The sequence below is a fragment of the Apostichopus japonicus genome, chromosome 19 (assembly GCF_037975245.1).
Source record: "Apostichopus japonicus isolate 1M-3 chromosome 19, ASM3797524v1, whole genome shotgun sequence".
Classification (NCBI taxonomy): Eukaryota; Metazoa; Echinodermata; class Holothuroidea; order Aspidochirotida; family Stichopodidae; genus Apostichopus; species Apostichopus japonicus.
In genome coordinates, this window is record NC_092579.1 from 3,807,803 (window position 1) to 3,825,155 (window position 17,353).

The following is a 17,353-nucleotide window of genomic DNA, read 5'->3' on the forward strand; positions in this document are numbered from 1 at the left end:
CAGAAAGTACAAGTGTTATTAAACTATTATCAGGTTGTTTCTTTATTTTGTAATTTAACAATTAGCATACATTGAGCAAGAAACTTAACCAAACCAGAAAGCCAGTTGGCTTTGTGATTCCCTGCTATACAATTGCCATAAGTTCCACATAAACTCCAAACCATGGACGTTTGTGAGAAGCTTTGCAACGGCTTTTAGAAATTGACACACTGAAATGGTATTCATTATAAATTGGTTTAATAGCACAATATACATGGTCCCGAATTAATGGTAACATTTGATAATTTTCAACAAAATTTTTAACAATGGCTTTTAAGTTCCACATAAACTTCAAGCCATGGACGTATGCAAAAAGTTTGGAACAGATTTTAAAAACTGGCACACTGACATGAAATTCATTATAAATTGGTTTAATAGCACAATATACATGGTCCCGAATTTGTGGTAACATTCGATATTTTTCAACAAATTTTTTTAACAATTGCTTTTAGTTCCACATAAATTCCAAACCATGGACATTTGTGATAAGCTTTGCAAGGGATTTTAAAAACTGACACACTGACATGGTATTCATTATAAAATGGTTTAGCACAATATACATGGTCCTGAATTTGTACATTCGATATTTTTCGCAAATATCTCCCTGCTGTGATAAAGAAAAGTAAAGGATAAAAGAACTACATAACTGAGGAAACCTTTGCAGTTATTTTGAATCCCAAATAATTCTTACAAAGAAATAGAACAAGTGAATCAAACCTAGATTGTTAAAGGAGAATACTACTATCTATTTCAGCTACTTAAACTTCTTTTCTGACCCATAAAGAACCTGGATAGATGGTACCATCTTTTCAAACATTTTCAATGCTTTTCTTCAAGAGCTTCTACCACTATTACAGAAAGCCTAACAGTACACATTGTCATAGTACAGGTAAAAGAGAAAACCACTTTTCCAGGTATTCACAAAACGTTTGGTATTTAGTGTTGCTATCAGGTTGCACTCCTAAGAGTTTCCATAACTTGTGACACGATTAATAGTAACATGACACAATCATCAATGCATTGTCTAACGAAGCAAAGGCTTCAGAAAAGGAAAATATCTATTGCACAAACGCTAAAATAATTTTTTAACTTTGAAAAGAGGTTTCCATAAAATAGCACACATTATAGCAAAAACAAATAATGAAATATGGCAAACCTGGATAAATTAATTGAAGATCAAAAATGGAAGAAGTTGATAGAGATGAGACATCTGAGGATTCTTAAGAGGATATTAAAGGCTTTCGGAGGTTTAATATTTACTGTTATTTATCTCGTATTGATTCTTGTTATTTAATGCCAAGTATGTTCCAAAATTGGTGGGGGGATATGAAAACTACAACATAGAAGTAATAATATGGATATTTGTTAACTTAATCATTGCTATTTGACATATTAACGGATGTACCTGTGTAGAGGTTAGTTTGTCAATTCTGGGTATTAGAAAGAAAAGAATTGTTAATATCATTTCTGATTTGGAAGCCCCAACACTACTACTAGTGTACAAACACCTGTACTGAATATAGATTACTATTACAGTGTTACTCTTGGACTGTTCATTTCAGGGTTAGCATGAATTTTAGGTAAGGAAATTACCCTTCAGTGAGATCAACTGGAGGATCACCCCTCCATCCCCTTGATTGAGCCTTAGCTTGATTTACCCTAACAGCTTAAGTACATTACTTACAGATTACAATGTTAACACCAATAGAAAAAAAAGTCATTTGCTCCATCCTCCCACTGTATAAACAACATAAATTTATTGCAGGATTTCCCCAACAGATGCTTGTTTATGAGAACATCAAAACTGCAATGGTCCCTAGGAGCTTTTTCAAGGCTTATTTAAATGAATCATAGGTTAAAATGTTAAGGCACAGAAAACATACAAAGTGTAGAATACACTCTGATAGCCTGATAACAAGGCAGAGCAGGGGTAAAAGGTGGGGGGAGTGTTAAAGGCAAAATTATAGTTCATTTACCTAAAAAATGATGCATGATAAAATTATGGAGGTGCAAACAATCAAAAGATGATACATTTTGTTTCCCACTCCATCCTCACACAACCCCCCCCCCCCACCTCCTGTGTCCATATTATCTTTTGGACTATCAATTCATGATAAATACAAGTGTCCAAAGCAAGAAGTCACATTCACTTGATATATATTAATAAAGTAACCTCTAGGCCAAAGCTATTTCCAAACTTGTGTTTCTGTCCAGTCTTTTACGACAGACTAAGCTATTCTAACCAAAAATGTATACAAGGCACTTTTTTCTAAGGTTTCTTAACTCTCTCCTTCCCCTCCCTGCCCATTAATGAAACAGTCCCGTCTAACTGTTCCACACAATTATGATGTCTTAGATATTATTGTATAATCAGTTCTGAGGAAAACATACATACCTTTAAAAAATATCATCACTTAATACCAATAAGGAAAAAGTTTAAACTTAAAGCAGGAAGATTATTTCTGTTTTTTTGGAAAGCTAGCTTAAAACACAATATAAACAAAACACTAAACTCTATAAAAAATATTGCATGTTTCTAAGGGAATAAACACATAAATCTTTTCGAGACACATAAATCTTTTTGAGACTGGAATATTCGATTTACGTTAAGTTGAGGTAAACTTGATAGTAAAGCAGCTTCCTTGGAAGTCATAGCTGTTTGATAATTAAATCCTTTCATAAGTTTAGGACTAAGTACATCAAATAATAAAATACTATTTTACAAACAATCTTTAAAATATCGATTATACAATGATAAAGCAGCTGACTAAATTTTGACAGTAAAATTTAAATAAATATCATATTCCTATCAATTTCATCTAGTGAATGTTTGGTATTTAGCAATTTTCTATAAAGGGTTTCATCTTCTCTACAAAGGTACAATTAGCTATTCATTACCTTGAACGGTCCAGGGATGTAGCCATATGTTTTAGGGGGCCCAATACTTTTCTGGGGGAGGGGGAGGCAGGCAGAGTACTGCTTGAACTTATTTTTTCAAAAAAGCACCAGAATATCTATGTCACTGTACAAGTATTGAGATTCGACAGCATTACTGCTCTAGTCAATTGTAAAGTACGAAAATTTAATTTTGGATGCAATGTTAAATCCTTTATGAAGATGATCATTATATAATAATAATTGAGAGAATCTTATCAGAAGATAAATCATTATGACAAAATATTTTGCCTTTTAATTCCACATCCTCTTCTGATTATTTAAATCAGATAAATTAATCCGATTTTATAGTGAATGAATGAACGAACGAATCAATCAATCTTCAGAATGATAAAACTGTGTCAAGTTTAATTTACTGCTGCCATAGACAAACTTATGTTCCATTGTGTTTTCACAAAAGGCATTAATGCTGTAATGGAACAGCTATGGAAGATAGGAACATATCTGGCTGACACTTATCATCCAACAATCGTCGATGTCATTTGCTCAGGTACCAGAGGCTTACTACAAAGGCAACAACTCCATTTGCGATGCAGATTACATAGCTTGAGTGGAAGGTATGTCCAGAGCGCTTCCTGCAAAAAAGGAGGTCAAGAAAAAAAAAAATGTTTAGAGCAGCAACATGAGGTCAAGATTCTGTGTCAGTTCCATCACATAATGACATGAAGAGAGGTAGCTATCAGATGGTCTGATGAGTATCTTTACAATTCAAAGCAATTCCAATTATCACTTGTTTGGATATGTGACTTATGTGATGTGAACTGAAGCAACGTTCAGAAGGGACTGAGAAGTATGTTTAGAATACAGAGAGAGTCTGAAGCTCATTTTTTTTGGACCGAAGCTAATGTTTCAAATTCAACAAAAGGGTAGACCAGACTTGTACTTTTAGTACAAGTAAAAGCAGAGTTGCCCTTTGTATGAGTACAATACAGTATAGAGTGCAAGGCTCCCAATGCAAGTACAGTACTCAACGTTGCAGTAGTATTAGATTATTATAAGAAACTTAAAAAATGCAAAGGGAACAAATCTATGAGGGTAGGGTAACAGTACAGGTAACTATCCCAGAATATAATTGTATACGTAACAGTACTAGTAAGAGTAGAGACCAGGGAATCTTTTAGTGAACACATTTTATAATAGTAGTTTTGACAGCTCTGAGTTTATCTCTGTTATACAATTTACTAAGGTTCCTGTATGCAATACTAATACACATCTTTATACTAATTATTCAGCCATTTTTCATAGCATCTTACAATGATATGATAGATAAATTATCCCCTGCAGACTCACTACAAGTACTGGCATGGACCACTTTAGTAATTGCAGAGTAGAAAATGGACATTTCCTTCAGTATTCTAATATTTGTATTTAAATTACAAAAGACTTTTTGGTCATTTCATTGAGCTTGTAAGTATGTTGAACAAAATTGCAACGGCCAATTCTAAAACCGGAATGAAGTGTTTGCTCAAAAATGTTTAAACTGCCTGCCAGAAAAGGGAATTTACAAACCACCAAGTTTCCTGAGAAGTGTGCAAAGCATGTAAATAGTGACCATGGTCACTGAGTTTCATTTACCAAAACACGATGCAATATCTTAAATTAAATAGTATCAGCATATGTTTAACGAATAACATGATTGTCCCGTTCTTAACGTTAACATCCCCATCCCCTCCCCATTGCTTAGGAAGTAATACAATGCTCGTTTTACAAATTCAAGTGATGACCATAGATGAAAAATAGCTGTTAGGTTGCACCTTCTACTTTTGGTATTTAGACAATTACGCGTACAGTAAGTCATGAATTTTGGCCTTGGAAATCTTGGCCTACCGAGACTCTATATTAGATCTTGGCATCCAAAGGAGAAATGAAAGAGCTAAACAGCTTACTGTTTGTTCAAGGTTAAGTCCTAGTGAATAAAATTGAAGATCTGAGGAATAATGTTTCTGTTTCGTCATGATTATTGATGGTCTGGCATACAAGAAACTATAAATCCCATCAGTCAGTCACATCTATCGGTGGGTCTGAGAATATTTTTGTTTCTTAAGGAAGATAGATATATGAGACATTTCCTAGTGACACCGATGCTATGGCCCAGTGGATGAAGGCGGTGGCATTTGAAGCAATGGGGCTTAGTAATCGGGAGGTTCCAAGTTTTATACCTGGCCGGGTCATAGTAAGGTGGGTTTTAAATCCAAGAGCAAGAGAATTGGAAGCCACCCGACGTGTAAGTTGTAATCCATCAGCCCTCGCTTAAGCGTCGTAAAAATAAATATTATTAATATTAAATTAAACCTCACCTAAATTTTTGAGGTGATATTGGTGATGGTGGGTTTGAGCCAGGCTCCAAGGAATCACTGAATGTTACCATCCACGAAATGACCACGCAGAGCAATCCAAGGAACATCGACTGAATCAAGGGATACAAGATATCTACAGGGGAGAAAAAAAGACACACATTTATATACCATGATGCAATGTTTGCCAGAATCTTGGAATGACTGACAAGCCCGTTTGGTCTCTATGACAAATTTTGGAAAAAAATTCATCTCTTTGATTCTCCATCTACAAACACAAATATGAAAAAAGTCACAAAAGTTCTAGCTTTTGAATGATGACTGTATTACCGTGTGACAGACGAGTCCACACAAAAGAGGTCATGCTGCAGAGTTCAGTTAGAAAATAGAAGCTGTGATAGGTACATTATCATACTAAACTTTGAACACTATGACATGATGTTCCCCTTACACAAATTGTTCAGCCTTGCATCTAATATAATCATTTGAGTCAACAAACCAGTGTCACTGATTTCTGGCTATTGAGTCTTATCTGTCTAGGAAGACAATCTTTCTTTGGAAAAGTACACATAATATTTAATCACTCTGAAAAGAAGCCAACTCTGAAGTCATTCAAGCGTAATAAACAGTAGTCTTGCTTGGCCATGCAGTTTGTGTGTACACAAGGGTGATAAGCATCCAGCTCTACAGCTGAAAGTGTCAACTTCAATGAAAACTTTCTGCTGAAAACCCGACCTGTGGCCCATATATCGGGAATTCAAGAGTGTTTAGTTCTGAAAGGGGCACTTTCATACAATGCAAATAGCGTCACAATGATGTGTAACTTAATGTGACAAACAGTACTGTACTTGCAAGTCAAATTATTACCATTTCATCAAAACACTACTTACAAGAAATAAATCTAGGCTTAGTCGAAGGTCAAAGTCACACCACTGAGCAAAATCGCAATGATATCTTAAGCCCTAGCTAAGTTACAAGCTAAATGACTTAGGCCTAGGCTAGGTAGATATCAAGCATATATAACTAGGTCAAACTTAGCATTTATAAATTATAGGACAAGGTGACCGGATGTCCCAGATTCATGTACCATCCCCAGATTTTATGTACTGTCAAGGGAATATCCCCAAATTGAAACAAGGCCATGAATTATTTCAAATTTGATTAGGCCACGTTAGGCTTCACATTAGGCTTAGGCTATTCTAGTAGTGGTATTACACGGCCTTGGCTAGGAAATTGATTTACAATTTAAGGTCACATACTACTGGTAAGTTACACAGATATAGGGAACAGTTAGGCTAGGTATAGACTAACCGGTTAGTGAGTAAGAAAATAGGTTTTGAATTGTTCTGGAAAAGAGGAAGGAAGTTGCTATCACTGCTAAAATGAAATAAACAGCTTTAGGGAAGACGCCTCCTATTTCCGAAGTGGATTCTGCAGAGTCTGGCCATTCTGTCCTAACGTTATCAATTCCCGTGTCGTTGATACCATGTTCAAATTTCCTCAGACGAGTTGTCCTATGACTGTTACTGTTGTTGACATGTTTAAGACCTTGTCCTCCATTTTCCTCCAGTCCGGCGAAGGAAAGTTTCCTAGCCAACTGGTCCACATCTCTCTTCTTTGGCATCACTATCAAAGTGTTTGCATTGCAAGCAGTTTAAATTTGCAAAAACGAATTGCATTAAACTCGGAGAGATTCCTCTCGATCAGTTCAGTTAAGAGAAGTCGCAGTGAAGCGGCACAATCTCTAGCTCTCAGAACCGATGTGTAGGTTTTGAGCTAGCGTACCTCAGATTATGTTGTTTACTTTTGAGGCTTTAAAACAACAAATCGTAATTCTTTTCAATTTCAAAACACACACTATATTTCTCTGACCATAATTATATTGGGGTCTCCTGCCAGAACAGCAGATGTGTGATTACAGAGGAAGTGTGACTCACTTCAAGGCCCGAAGGAGTGCACTAGTCATTCGCAAACAACTTCCAATCAGGAACGATGATTCCTCTAAAATAACTTAATTTTATGGGCAACATGACATTATGCTTGTATACCACAAAGCTGGTGGCGGCACTTCGGGGGGGGGGGGGGGGTCCACATCCCCCAATTCTTCCCAAACCAAATCTGGATCTTATCCAAAATGTATAATAATAATAATACATAATTTTTATATAGACAAACAAACTATGAAATAATTCTCGTGGCGCTCAACTTGTGTTACAACACACATATACGTTTTAGCAAAAAGATACATCTTGAGAACCGTTTTGAAACCATTCAGTCTTGCACATTTTGACATGTTCTGGAAGCGATTTCCACAAGTAAGGAGATTTATATGTAAATATTCTGCTAACGGTACCGTTTGTATTAGAAACAGCTTCCAATGGCCCAAGTCTGCCAAAGTCGACCGCTAAAATTAATGTTGTAATTGGCTCAACTGAAGCCGCTGGCGCTCAGTTTTGCAAGGCTTTGAAAAACTTCTTGCTCGCCATAAAATTGCAATCTTTTAGGAATATTATCAAAATGATAGCACCATTTTGCGTCTAACTCACTTTACTTGTTGAAAAATTCCCAAAGGAATCACTGTAATCTAGTCCTCCCCCTCCCCCACCAAATTGTTCTTTACCACCTACTTGCTGCCACTTAATTATACAGCGTTATCATTGTCATTGAAGTGGCTACCTCGTTAAAATCCAGTTGTTCAAGAGGATGGGTGGGGTTTGGGTGGCAGATGGATGGCACAGTGTGCCGGGCAACGAGTTGGCCGGAGTATAATGTATAACAAAATATTTCACCTCATCGTCATAGAAATCACATTGCAAAATTGCCTAACAACAGTAATTGAACGAGGATAAATAAGAAGTTACAGGAGAATACAGTGGCGGAGCGTCCATACAGTCAGGGGGGCGGATGCCCCCCCCCCCTGACGGACTCAAATGGACTGCTGGCGCCCTTTTCAGCTATTCACCACTTTTTACTTATTCGCGATTATTTACTTTTTTATTGCGCTCTCATCTACCTATTGACATTTGTCACATTTTGTTGGCGATGACCAGATTCTTTCTTCGTTTATCTGCAATTGAGCAAGGCCCGGAAAGGGTCATTTCCGGCGATATAGGGGGTATCTTTACTCAAAAAAAAATCTGTACGCTCTGCGCCAACCTGTGGTGGCGCTCCGCTTAGATAAAGTCGAAAGCGCCCATACAGACCATTCTCGCCCCCTCTGACCAATACCCTTCGCTCCGCCACTGGGAGAATAGTTTTTTTTAAAATAACAATTAACTGTGCACCATATATACATACGTGGACAGCAATGCTCAGTTCAAGTACATATTAATCCGTTATTAAGAGACGTCTAAAAGAATTTTAACCATTATTTAAATGAAAGGAACATGAAGAAAGGATGTTTAAGGATGGGAGAGAGGAGATATGTTGATACACGTCACTGCTGTCACTGTATGATTTGTTAGGTCATACTTACCAAGATATCATACAGCAATGTCCTACAATTAGGCTAGTTGTGTAAAAGTGTTAAATATGAAAAAGTTTTGACCTATAAGTACTTGACCACAAAAGAATAGTGTTTTAAAATACCAAACCTGAGAGCCCCCAAATTGTTTAACTGGGGGTGGGGGTCTGTGAAGTGATGCCGTGCGGAAGAGGAGTCTAATAGGAGGGGTGGCCCTACCCCTTGAGAAATATTGGTGAAATGGAAGGTGCTTTGATGCAAAACATTGCAATATTTTGCTACGTTTGAACAATCAAGAATTTTTTACTGTTTAGGTTGTACATACATGTTATGCATGTTAGGTTGTACATACAGGTTATGCATGTTCTATACACTACTGTAGGATTTTTGTTGTTGCTGTAATATTGTCTGTCAGTGTAACCCCTGGTGTTAATGGTGAGTTGGAGGGGCGGGGGGGGGGGGGCTAAAGCCCCTCAGAAGTATATATGGTTGCACCCCTGCCAAGGCTTTATAATAACAAATGATGACATGTGAGACCGGTATACGGCTTTCAATTGAACAAACAAGCTTGTCTCTCAATTATGTACGGTCCAATTTATAGATATTATAAATATACTTTTGGGATGAAATTAAAAGAATGATGTGGGACACAAATGTTCAAACCTTAAAGTATACCAAACGTCTCGATTTGGTAAAACAGCATAAGTGTTCCACATGTGTTCCCATTGGTATTTAGTAGGGTCACCGTTCAATCAGTCATGCACACACATGTTTGTATTACATTCAGACCGAAGACACCATTGTATTTTCCATTGTTCAAATCCACGTACCCTAACCTTAACAATACCCCCCATACAATAGAATTCTTCTGAGGACGTGGTGATTCTTTAGAAATCACAACCGAGGACCTGGAATATTTTTGTTCAAGTCCTTGTTCAGAAAACAAAACAAACACACACACACAAGTTTGTTGCTGCCATATCCACGTTGAATAACTCTCCACAACCAAAAAGAAAAGTTGTTAGTTCCAAGTTGCACTTCATTTTTTCAACTAACAAGTTAGAAAATTTTCATTACATAGTTTACCTGTTCATTTGCCTCATTTTCCCTTAAAGTTAAATTCCACTAGTTTCCAAGTGTGAACCAATGCAGATTTCAAGCAGCCTTTCCCATTAAGTTAATTCCCCTATAGTTTTCTAGTATGAACCATTGTAGACTTCAAGCAGCCTTTCCCATTAAGTTAATTCCCCAAAACAATGGCAGACTTCATTTTTATTGGTTGAAATATACTCACTTCTTCAAAAGCATTATCATTGGACATAAAAAGCAACTTTAAAATTTCATCGTTTGTAAGAAAAGTATATGACCAAACACCTTTAAATAATCTTTTCACACACTTTGGAACTGAAGGTTTATGTAATGAAACTACATCCATATATTTTTATTGAGATTGAAACATGTTATAAACTTGTCAGTTCTGACCTCAATTAAATTATTCAATAAATAATTGAATAGAATATTCACTCCATTATTAAAACAGGACAATACCAAAACAAATACAATATATTGCAACATTGCAATAGCCTCAAAATTGAAATAGTTCTTCTGCTTAATATATTTTTAAATAGATAAAGAAATTATTAAAGTTGTTCACAACTGACATAGCTCTATATAAAGTATTAAAAAAAACTCTAATCATTTCCATCTTTGCTGAAACTATAAAACCGTAATGGTTTGAAGTGAGTAAATTGCAAAAGATTCCACCAAATGTTAATGTAAATCACTGTGGCACAGTCACTTATGGAAAGCTTGAATGCATTGAAGACTCGCCCCAAACAGCGTGCCGGGCTCTGAAAAAGTTAACTTTCCGTTGCTTGCAAATGAAGTTTTCTGCTAGTCGCTACAAAATGCAGACAGTAATGAAATGTGATACCTTGTTATCTTTAGCTGGACCTGAGATGTCCATCCCTGTATCGTTTGTACACCGTGCTGTGGGTATTGACCGCAGCTGTATACATGTACTGACTGTACTAGTGTCTAATTACCAAAGGTAGCAATTAAGCTGTGTGCGTATTTTCTGGGATCGATGGTGGTGTCTAACACTTTGGTTACACCTCATTCGAAACTAGGTCAGATTACCGGCATTAGACGTTTCATTTGCACGAGTCTTCACACCTTTTAATATGTTAAAGGGTGACTTTACCGAGAAGTGTAAGCCTTGATATGTCAAAGTTCAAAGGAAAACAAGAGCACTTTCAGTGTTGGTTTATGTTTCTACAGCTATTGCTGTTTCAAACTATTAGAGCTTCTGGAATACTCCTTTAAGGCTAAATTGATGAAGATTCCAACTCCTCAGTGCAAGCCTAATTGTAAATATTAATCCATATTGTCATGCATATTCATAAGTTTACAGAATTTCACCAAAACTGTCCTTTAAACTTCATATGAACAAAAAGAGCTCCCTTGGGTGACATTTCAAACACCATATCTGCTTGACCAGTTTGTTATGCATCGTATACATGTTATTTAAGGCAATACAAGTCTTATATATTTCCTGTTGTGTTGCACATGAGCAAGTAGACTTTAATTTGTGTTGCAGCCATTTTAATTTGGTAAGTCCCAGATATTTAAAGGGGCAAATGTCAACAATTAAATTAGGTGTAGAAATACAACTTAGACTGACAACATAAACTTTGTTAACACATTCAAATTAAATTTCATGCCTTACTGTAAGTCACCATGTTTGGCTTTCGGAGATAGGAAGGGGAAAAAAGGAATAAGGCAGTCCATTCCAACCTTTGAAAGACATAAATGTAGTAAATAAGACTCTTGAGTAGAAATAAGAAACCTAAATTGAAACGTTTCTAGGCAAATAAAATAAGAACTATCGCTGAAATTACTTCCTTGACGATGATAACATGTTTAAAAGATCTAAAACCAAAACACACTACTCAAAATTTTATCTTTCAATTGCATGATTTTCTGCTAACAATTGAAGACAAGCACATCCCAATTTATGGCCAAGACAGATGTTTCCACCAATTTATGGCTGCAGATTCCAAACTATTTTCTCAACTTGGGCTGAAAATCTTTGCTGCAATCAAAGTCACAGAAAGGATTTTCCAGTGGCTAAAGTTGATTGCAAAGCAAAATGCAGAACCGTTTCTGAACCTTCTAAGGCAAAAATCACATCCTCATAGTATTTTGTTTTGAAAAGATAAAAAACTTGTGAATGCATCTGGCAACAGTAATATGAATTTCATCAGATTTAACTTCAGTTGAAAAATGCCTTTGTTTTATACTTTGCAGCCCTCTCAAATAGACTTATTGACTTGAGGCTTAATAATGCCAAGTAAATCAATACAGTTTCCACAGAATCTATTTGGAATGGTACCACTAAAACCATTCACCAGTGAATAATTTTATCCAGTATCGCATCGCAACTCAATAAGGTGTGTACAGAATCTCTTGGGAATGGTTTCACTTAAGCCATTCACCAGTGAATAATTTTATGCAGTATCGCATCGCAATTCAATATTAGCTGTCTACAGAATCTCTGGGGAATGGCATCACTTAAACCATCCACCAGTGAATAATTTTATCAAGTATCGCATCGCAAATAGTCAAATTGTTACACAAGTCCAAAGATGTAGTATAGTAGTATTGGTTTTACATGTGAACCATATAATTTTACATGAGACAAAATTAAGAGTTCCTCATAATTGCCAAACAAATTTTGAACATTAAATTATTCCCTATTAACTGAACTGTTTTTTTTAGTATCTGCATATATATATAATAAGCAATGGAATAAGGTGGGGAAAAATTTCAGAAAGGAAAAAAAAAATTATTTGCACTATCAAATTAGTTATATACTGAAAATTGCAATTTTGGTGTACACCTAGTTATAACATGACTTGGAAATGAGGCTTACAATAACAATGATAGATAGATGGTACATGCATATCTTGAATACAGTTTGCTGGTAAGTAGAATTTGAGGAAAAACCCTGTTTTAAATATATACGAATATTGATATAATCATATAATAATCATTTAATCATATATATCATTGACACCTTCATTGATAAATGAGCTCTAATACTGTGAGATTAGAACTAAGTAATACTAATTTATGGTTTAATATTATTGCATTCGTTTAACAAGAGGGACACTGCATCCCTCCTACCCTCACCATTTGAATAAATTTTTAATTTTACAGAGTACTACGTAGCTTTTCCCAACAAGTTTGTGGGGCTAATATGCAGCCATCGATCATATCTGTGTATTGAATACGATTATATCACGCAAGATTCTAACATAGTCATGTATAGTGATACAAACCACTTGTTAGTTTGCATATTGTAAAAACGTTGATAATCTTGAAGGTCACAGAGACCTTGAGTTTACCACTGCGACAATATATTTTGATTGTAAAATGGGAAGATCCTGATTAATTGAGAGGTATGGTTACCCTGTGCTAAATGAAAATAAGTCCTACAATCAGCCGTGAAACAAAAGACAGAAAATTTATCGAACTTTGCGAACCATGCAAAATAAAAATGTTAACAGATGATTCTCAAATGGAAAGTCCTTTTAGGAGTCCAAAGTCGGTCAGGTCCTTCATTTGTTTAGTTACATATATTATATAATCAAACAAAAGAAGGTTTAATTAGTAATTAGTACTTCAGTTTGGAGAATACAACCTTATAAATTTAATTCTCATTATCACCAGGCATTTGAGGAATCAAATTGATTTTTGTTTACTGGAGCTAAAGCTGAAGGAAGAGACAGTACCATGATTGGGTTGGGGTTTTCATGAGATGGCTATGGCAAGCCAAATGAGCAGAAAAAAACCCATTTAGGCATACACTGATAAACCTGGATTATAAAATGCAAAATAAGTATTAAGAACTGTTAAAATTCAATTATCACAGATAATCCTTGATTATCCATTAGTAATCCAGGTTTCTTGTGACTAATCCTGTTTAACAAATGAAAATCTTGGTTTGCCATGGGATAAAAGTGGATTATCCACTATTTTTGTGAACCTAGCCTTGGAAAGATGTTAAAGGCTATCTACATTTGACTACCATTCAATGGTATTGTTATTGCTGCTTACAATTTCTTCCTAATGCTGTCCCCCCCCCCCTCCCCCATAACTATAGTCTGTATTCATACACCTATATACAGTATTTTTTGTAATATTGGCATCTGATAGGCCAACCACTTTCAGTTTAAGCCCTCTTAATTAACCTTCCAGGATCCACATCAGTCATACAATTCTTGGTAATGACTAATACACCACTCTATCAATTGTCTTTGTTCACCCGTGTGTTACCACTGTCGATCTCGAGATCATTGTGAACACATGCCGTAGACTGTTTCCGGTTTGTTGAAGTTTCCCTTTTGATTGTATCAGGAAGATTTTCTATAAGAAGTTTACTTGAGTTTAATCATTTAAGGACAAGGAACAGGGTTAGGAACTTTTCCCCTTATTCAGAATTTCCCACCTGTGAATACATATGTATGTATCTAAAGACAAACTTTGTAATTAGTCACTCTCTTTCTGATGTCTCAGTGTCAGTTTGTGATGTAACATATTGCTGCAGCTGCCTAGGACTTTTCTTGTTTTTGTTTCTATGGTAATTAATACCCTGAGCTGCTATTGGTTTATTTTCTGCAAACAGTAAGCTTGTGAGCTAATACATTGCTGATGCCACTGTAACAACTGCTTGCATTCAATCTCTATGCAATCAGGAAGATGGCATGGAGATGAATGCTGGCGCAGCTAAATTAACTTAAAAATATACAAATAAACAAACGAAACGTTAGCTTTATTCAGGAGGTTGTTCCTGTTGTGGCGGTTCCCCTTGTTGATGTGGTAGTTGTTGTTGCACTCCCTGTTCTTGTTGTTGTGGCTGTTGTGGCGGTTCCACTTGGTGATGTTGTTGTTGTTGCACTCCCTGTTGCTGTTCTTGTCGTTGTTGTGGCTGCATATCATTGACTGTATAAACTATATCCTTAGGTTGACCGTACAGCTTTATAACTTCATCGTAAGATGGTGGTAGATCGCTTGGACATGCGTGTGTGTATCCAGGTGGAAAGAGTGTTCTACAGGACAAAAAAACACATGGAAAAAAAAGAGAGAAAAAAAAAAATCCATTTGAACATAAGCCAGGCTTGTTTCAACAAATAAATGTAATCAGAAAATTTCAATAAAACAATCCAATTTTAGTTTGTGACATCATCAGTTTTGTCAGTCTCCTGGTTGCTATGCTGTTTTGCATGGTTGCTAAGCTTGAGTCCATTGGATTACATAGTGTTGTGCAACTGATCGGTGCTCCAGTGAAAGCAGCCATGAAGAGAAGGAAAAAGGTTACCATTTACCAAAGCCCAGTAAATTCTTAAATCCCCATCCCATTTTTACTTTGAAGCAATATGCACAAGACATATATATAGCTGACAAATATCTTAGATTCGGGTATGAAATCAAACAAAAAGACACAGTTGCTTTGAAAACTCTTGGACATTAGCAGAGGCACTTTTGGACAGACTCCTGTCAGAAAGTTCTTCTCACAAAATGGTGAATAATTACAAAACCAAGGATTTGAATTTGCTATATTTTGGCTGTCTACACTGTCATCATCATCACCAAAGTATATACTTAAATTGTGAATACTGCAATATTTTGGCAATGAGAAGTTTTGGAGTCCTTTCGAAAAGTTCTCTTTTGACAATTTGAGCTCATAATACAGTACTAGAATTTCATAACATTATTACTGACATGATAGATTAACCAAAATTGAACTGAACTGATGCAACCCAAGAAGTTCCAATTGTAGTCCATGGATAGTATAACATGATAAATCTGCACACTCACCTGTTTTCTGCACTGCTCAAAACTTCATTATCATTCCTGCTGAATATATGATTTACACTGCTAGGAGGGACTGAATTTGCTTCAGGAAATACATGGCTAATGTCCGCTGCACTCAACTGGTTACTGCCCAGATCGCCATTTCTTTGGCCTGCAGCCTGCTGTTCAGTACCTCTCATTGATAATCTATTGAATTGTTCCGCATTTTGTCGGAGGGCATTTTTCCTGGACTGCCATTTTGAAAATTTGACCCAGCTGACTTTGAGCATCAATGGGAAGAGTAAAAACAGGAAAACGACGAAAGATAGAATCAGGTCTCCCCTTCGAAGACATACATAAATAGCCAAAATTATGACGCCATAATAGCCACCGCCTGCAAGCAAAATTAGGCCGCACTTTGTCTGGGTTTCCCAAATGTTACACTCCTGGTCTTCACTTCCTGTAGCATTTTGTCGTCGATCACTCACAGTTGGTTGGTTGTTTGATTGATTGTCTTCCATCATTTTGCAATTGTTAGTTCTCAACGATGGGTTTACAGAATATAACGGACTTAGTCCACACAAAATATCACTTGTGCCTCCTCAACTGTCAAACTAAACCAGGGTTTCTTCATTTTTTTTGTTATTTTGTGAGAAATCCTATGGATGATCCATAATATACCAACCTTGTCAGAAGCAAAAAAAAAGGGAAAGAAAAGAGAAGGCAACTGCATATTAATATATTTTTTAAGTAAAAGTTGCCCAGGAAAGAACCTGGGCACGAAAACCAAACTACCGAACGACTGATCCGCTCTTAACCCCAGTTCCCTTGCATCAGGACTGTGATTGAGATCATCGTCAGGTGTGCATCACCATTCCCCTCAAATGGGAACAAATACTACACATGATCTTAGCCAAAAGGCCGAGAAGTGATCTGCATAATAATATAATTTAGTAACCTATGTGAACAAGCTATTTTAGAAGCCAAGTCATATCTTCAGTATCCAAAAAAAATTAACTGAAAATGGTGAACGATGTTAGTGATTTTTACCAATTTCCGGACAGGGTAGCCCAAGGCTAGTAATTTTGGCACCCAGTGTCCCATCACTATATTTAACTATTCGTAGTTTCTCTTGCCAGATTAAGATATAAATTTCAAAAAATTATATGAGCGATATCTTTATCATTTCAATGGCATTTGCACACATTCGTTCTCTTTTCACTTGGACTTCAAGCGATCAAGCAATGGAAAGTTCGCCAAACTACTTATTCGTGGAACCCAAACACCTATTCGCACAGAAAACTCTGTAGTAAGTGTAAATCATATGCATAGGCCTAGTTCAATTTCTATGGTGTAAATAATGTAAATTGCATAGGCTATGAGGACTTTACGTTAATTTCAACATTAAATGCAAGAACATTTGAAGACATTCAACTAAAGCGATCAAATTCCAAGCCATGGTTGACTTAAACATATTTTCACAAGTTGGTCGGCAAACTAACCGGTAATGTTTTATCAAAAAATATCGTGGAGTGAAAATATTTCCATTTCCCCAGATACTTACGATCGCTAACGAAATCGAGTCATAGTATTATAAATGATTTATATTTAGGCCGATGTCCGTATGGAACGCCATGTTAAATTTATTCAATAACTTGAGAGATATCTTTAATTTAATTCGAGATATCTGCCATTAATTTCCGATATCTTGAATTAAATGAAAGATATCGCTTGTTATTCCAGA

At 36.1% G+C, this 17,353-nt stretch overlaps 2 protein-coding genes and 1 pseudogene across 2 annotated transcripts in view; all 3 read right to left on the reverse strand.

Annotated features, from left to right (window-relative positions):
• Window positions 1-15: 15 nt before the first annotated feature.
• LOC139959893 (uncharacterized) lies at window positions 16-7,119 on the reverse strand. The gene is made up of 3 exons (XM_071957807.1): window positions 6,600-7,119; window positions 5,292-5,424; window positions 16-3,569 (listed from the first exon to the last, which is right to left on the reverse strand). The coding sequence occupies exons 1-3, from the start codon at window positions 6,910-6,912 to the stop codon at window positions 3,473-3,475; spliced, it is 543 nt and encodes a 180-aa protein (XP_071813908.1). The 5' UTR covers window positions 6,913-7,119; the 3' UTR covers window positions 16-3,472.
• A 2,174-nt stretch (window positions 7,120-9,293) lies between these two features.
• Window positions 9,294-17,353, reverse strand: part of LOC139960273 (uncharacterized) — a 42,508-nt gene continuing 34,448 nt past the window's right edge. Inside the window, exons 12-13 of the mRNA XM_071958525.1 lie at window positions 15,634-16,294; window positions 9,294-14,864 (exon numbers count right to left, since the gene is read on the reverse strand). The gene's annotated coding sequence lies outside the window, so the exon portion shown is untranslated. The remainder of the gene's footprint in view (window positions 14,865-15,633; window positions 16,295-17,353) is intronic.
• On the reverse strand, window positions 16,362-16,542 carry LOC139960721 (U2 spliceosomal RNA; annotated as a pseudogene).

What these genes read in the sequence shown, in the direction of transcription:
- LOC139959893 (XM_071957807.1), bottom strand. Translation starts at nt 6,912, where the DNA reads ATGCCAAAGAAGAGAGATGTGGACCAGTTGGCTAGGAAACTTTCCTTC. An exon ending in ATTTTCTTACTCACTAACCG is followed by an intron (nt 5,425 to 6,599) that starts GTTAGTCTATAC and finishes TCTCCCCTGTAG; the next exon opens with ATATCTTGTATCCCTTGATT. An exon ending in ATATCACCTCAAAAATTTAG is followed by an intron (nt 3,570 to 5,291) that starts GTGAGGTTTAAT and finishes CCTTTTTTGCAG; the next exon opens with GAAGCGCTCTGGACATACCT.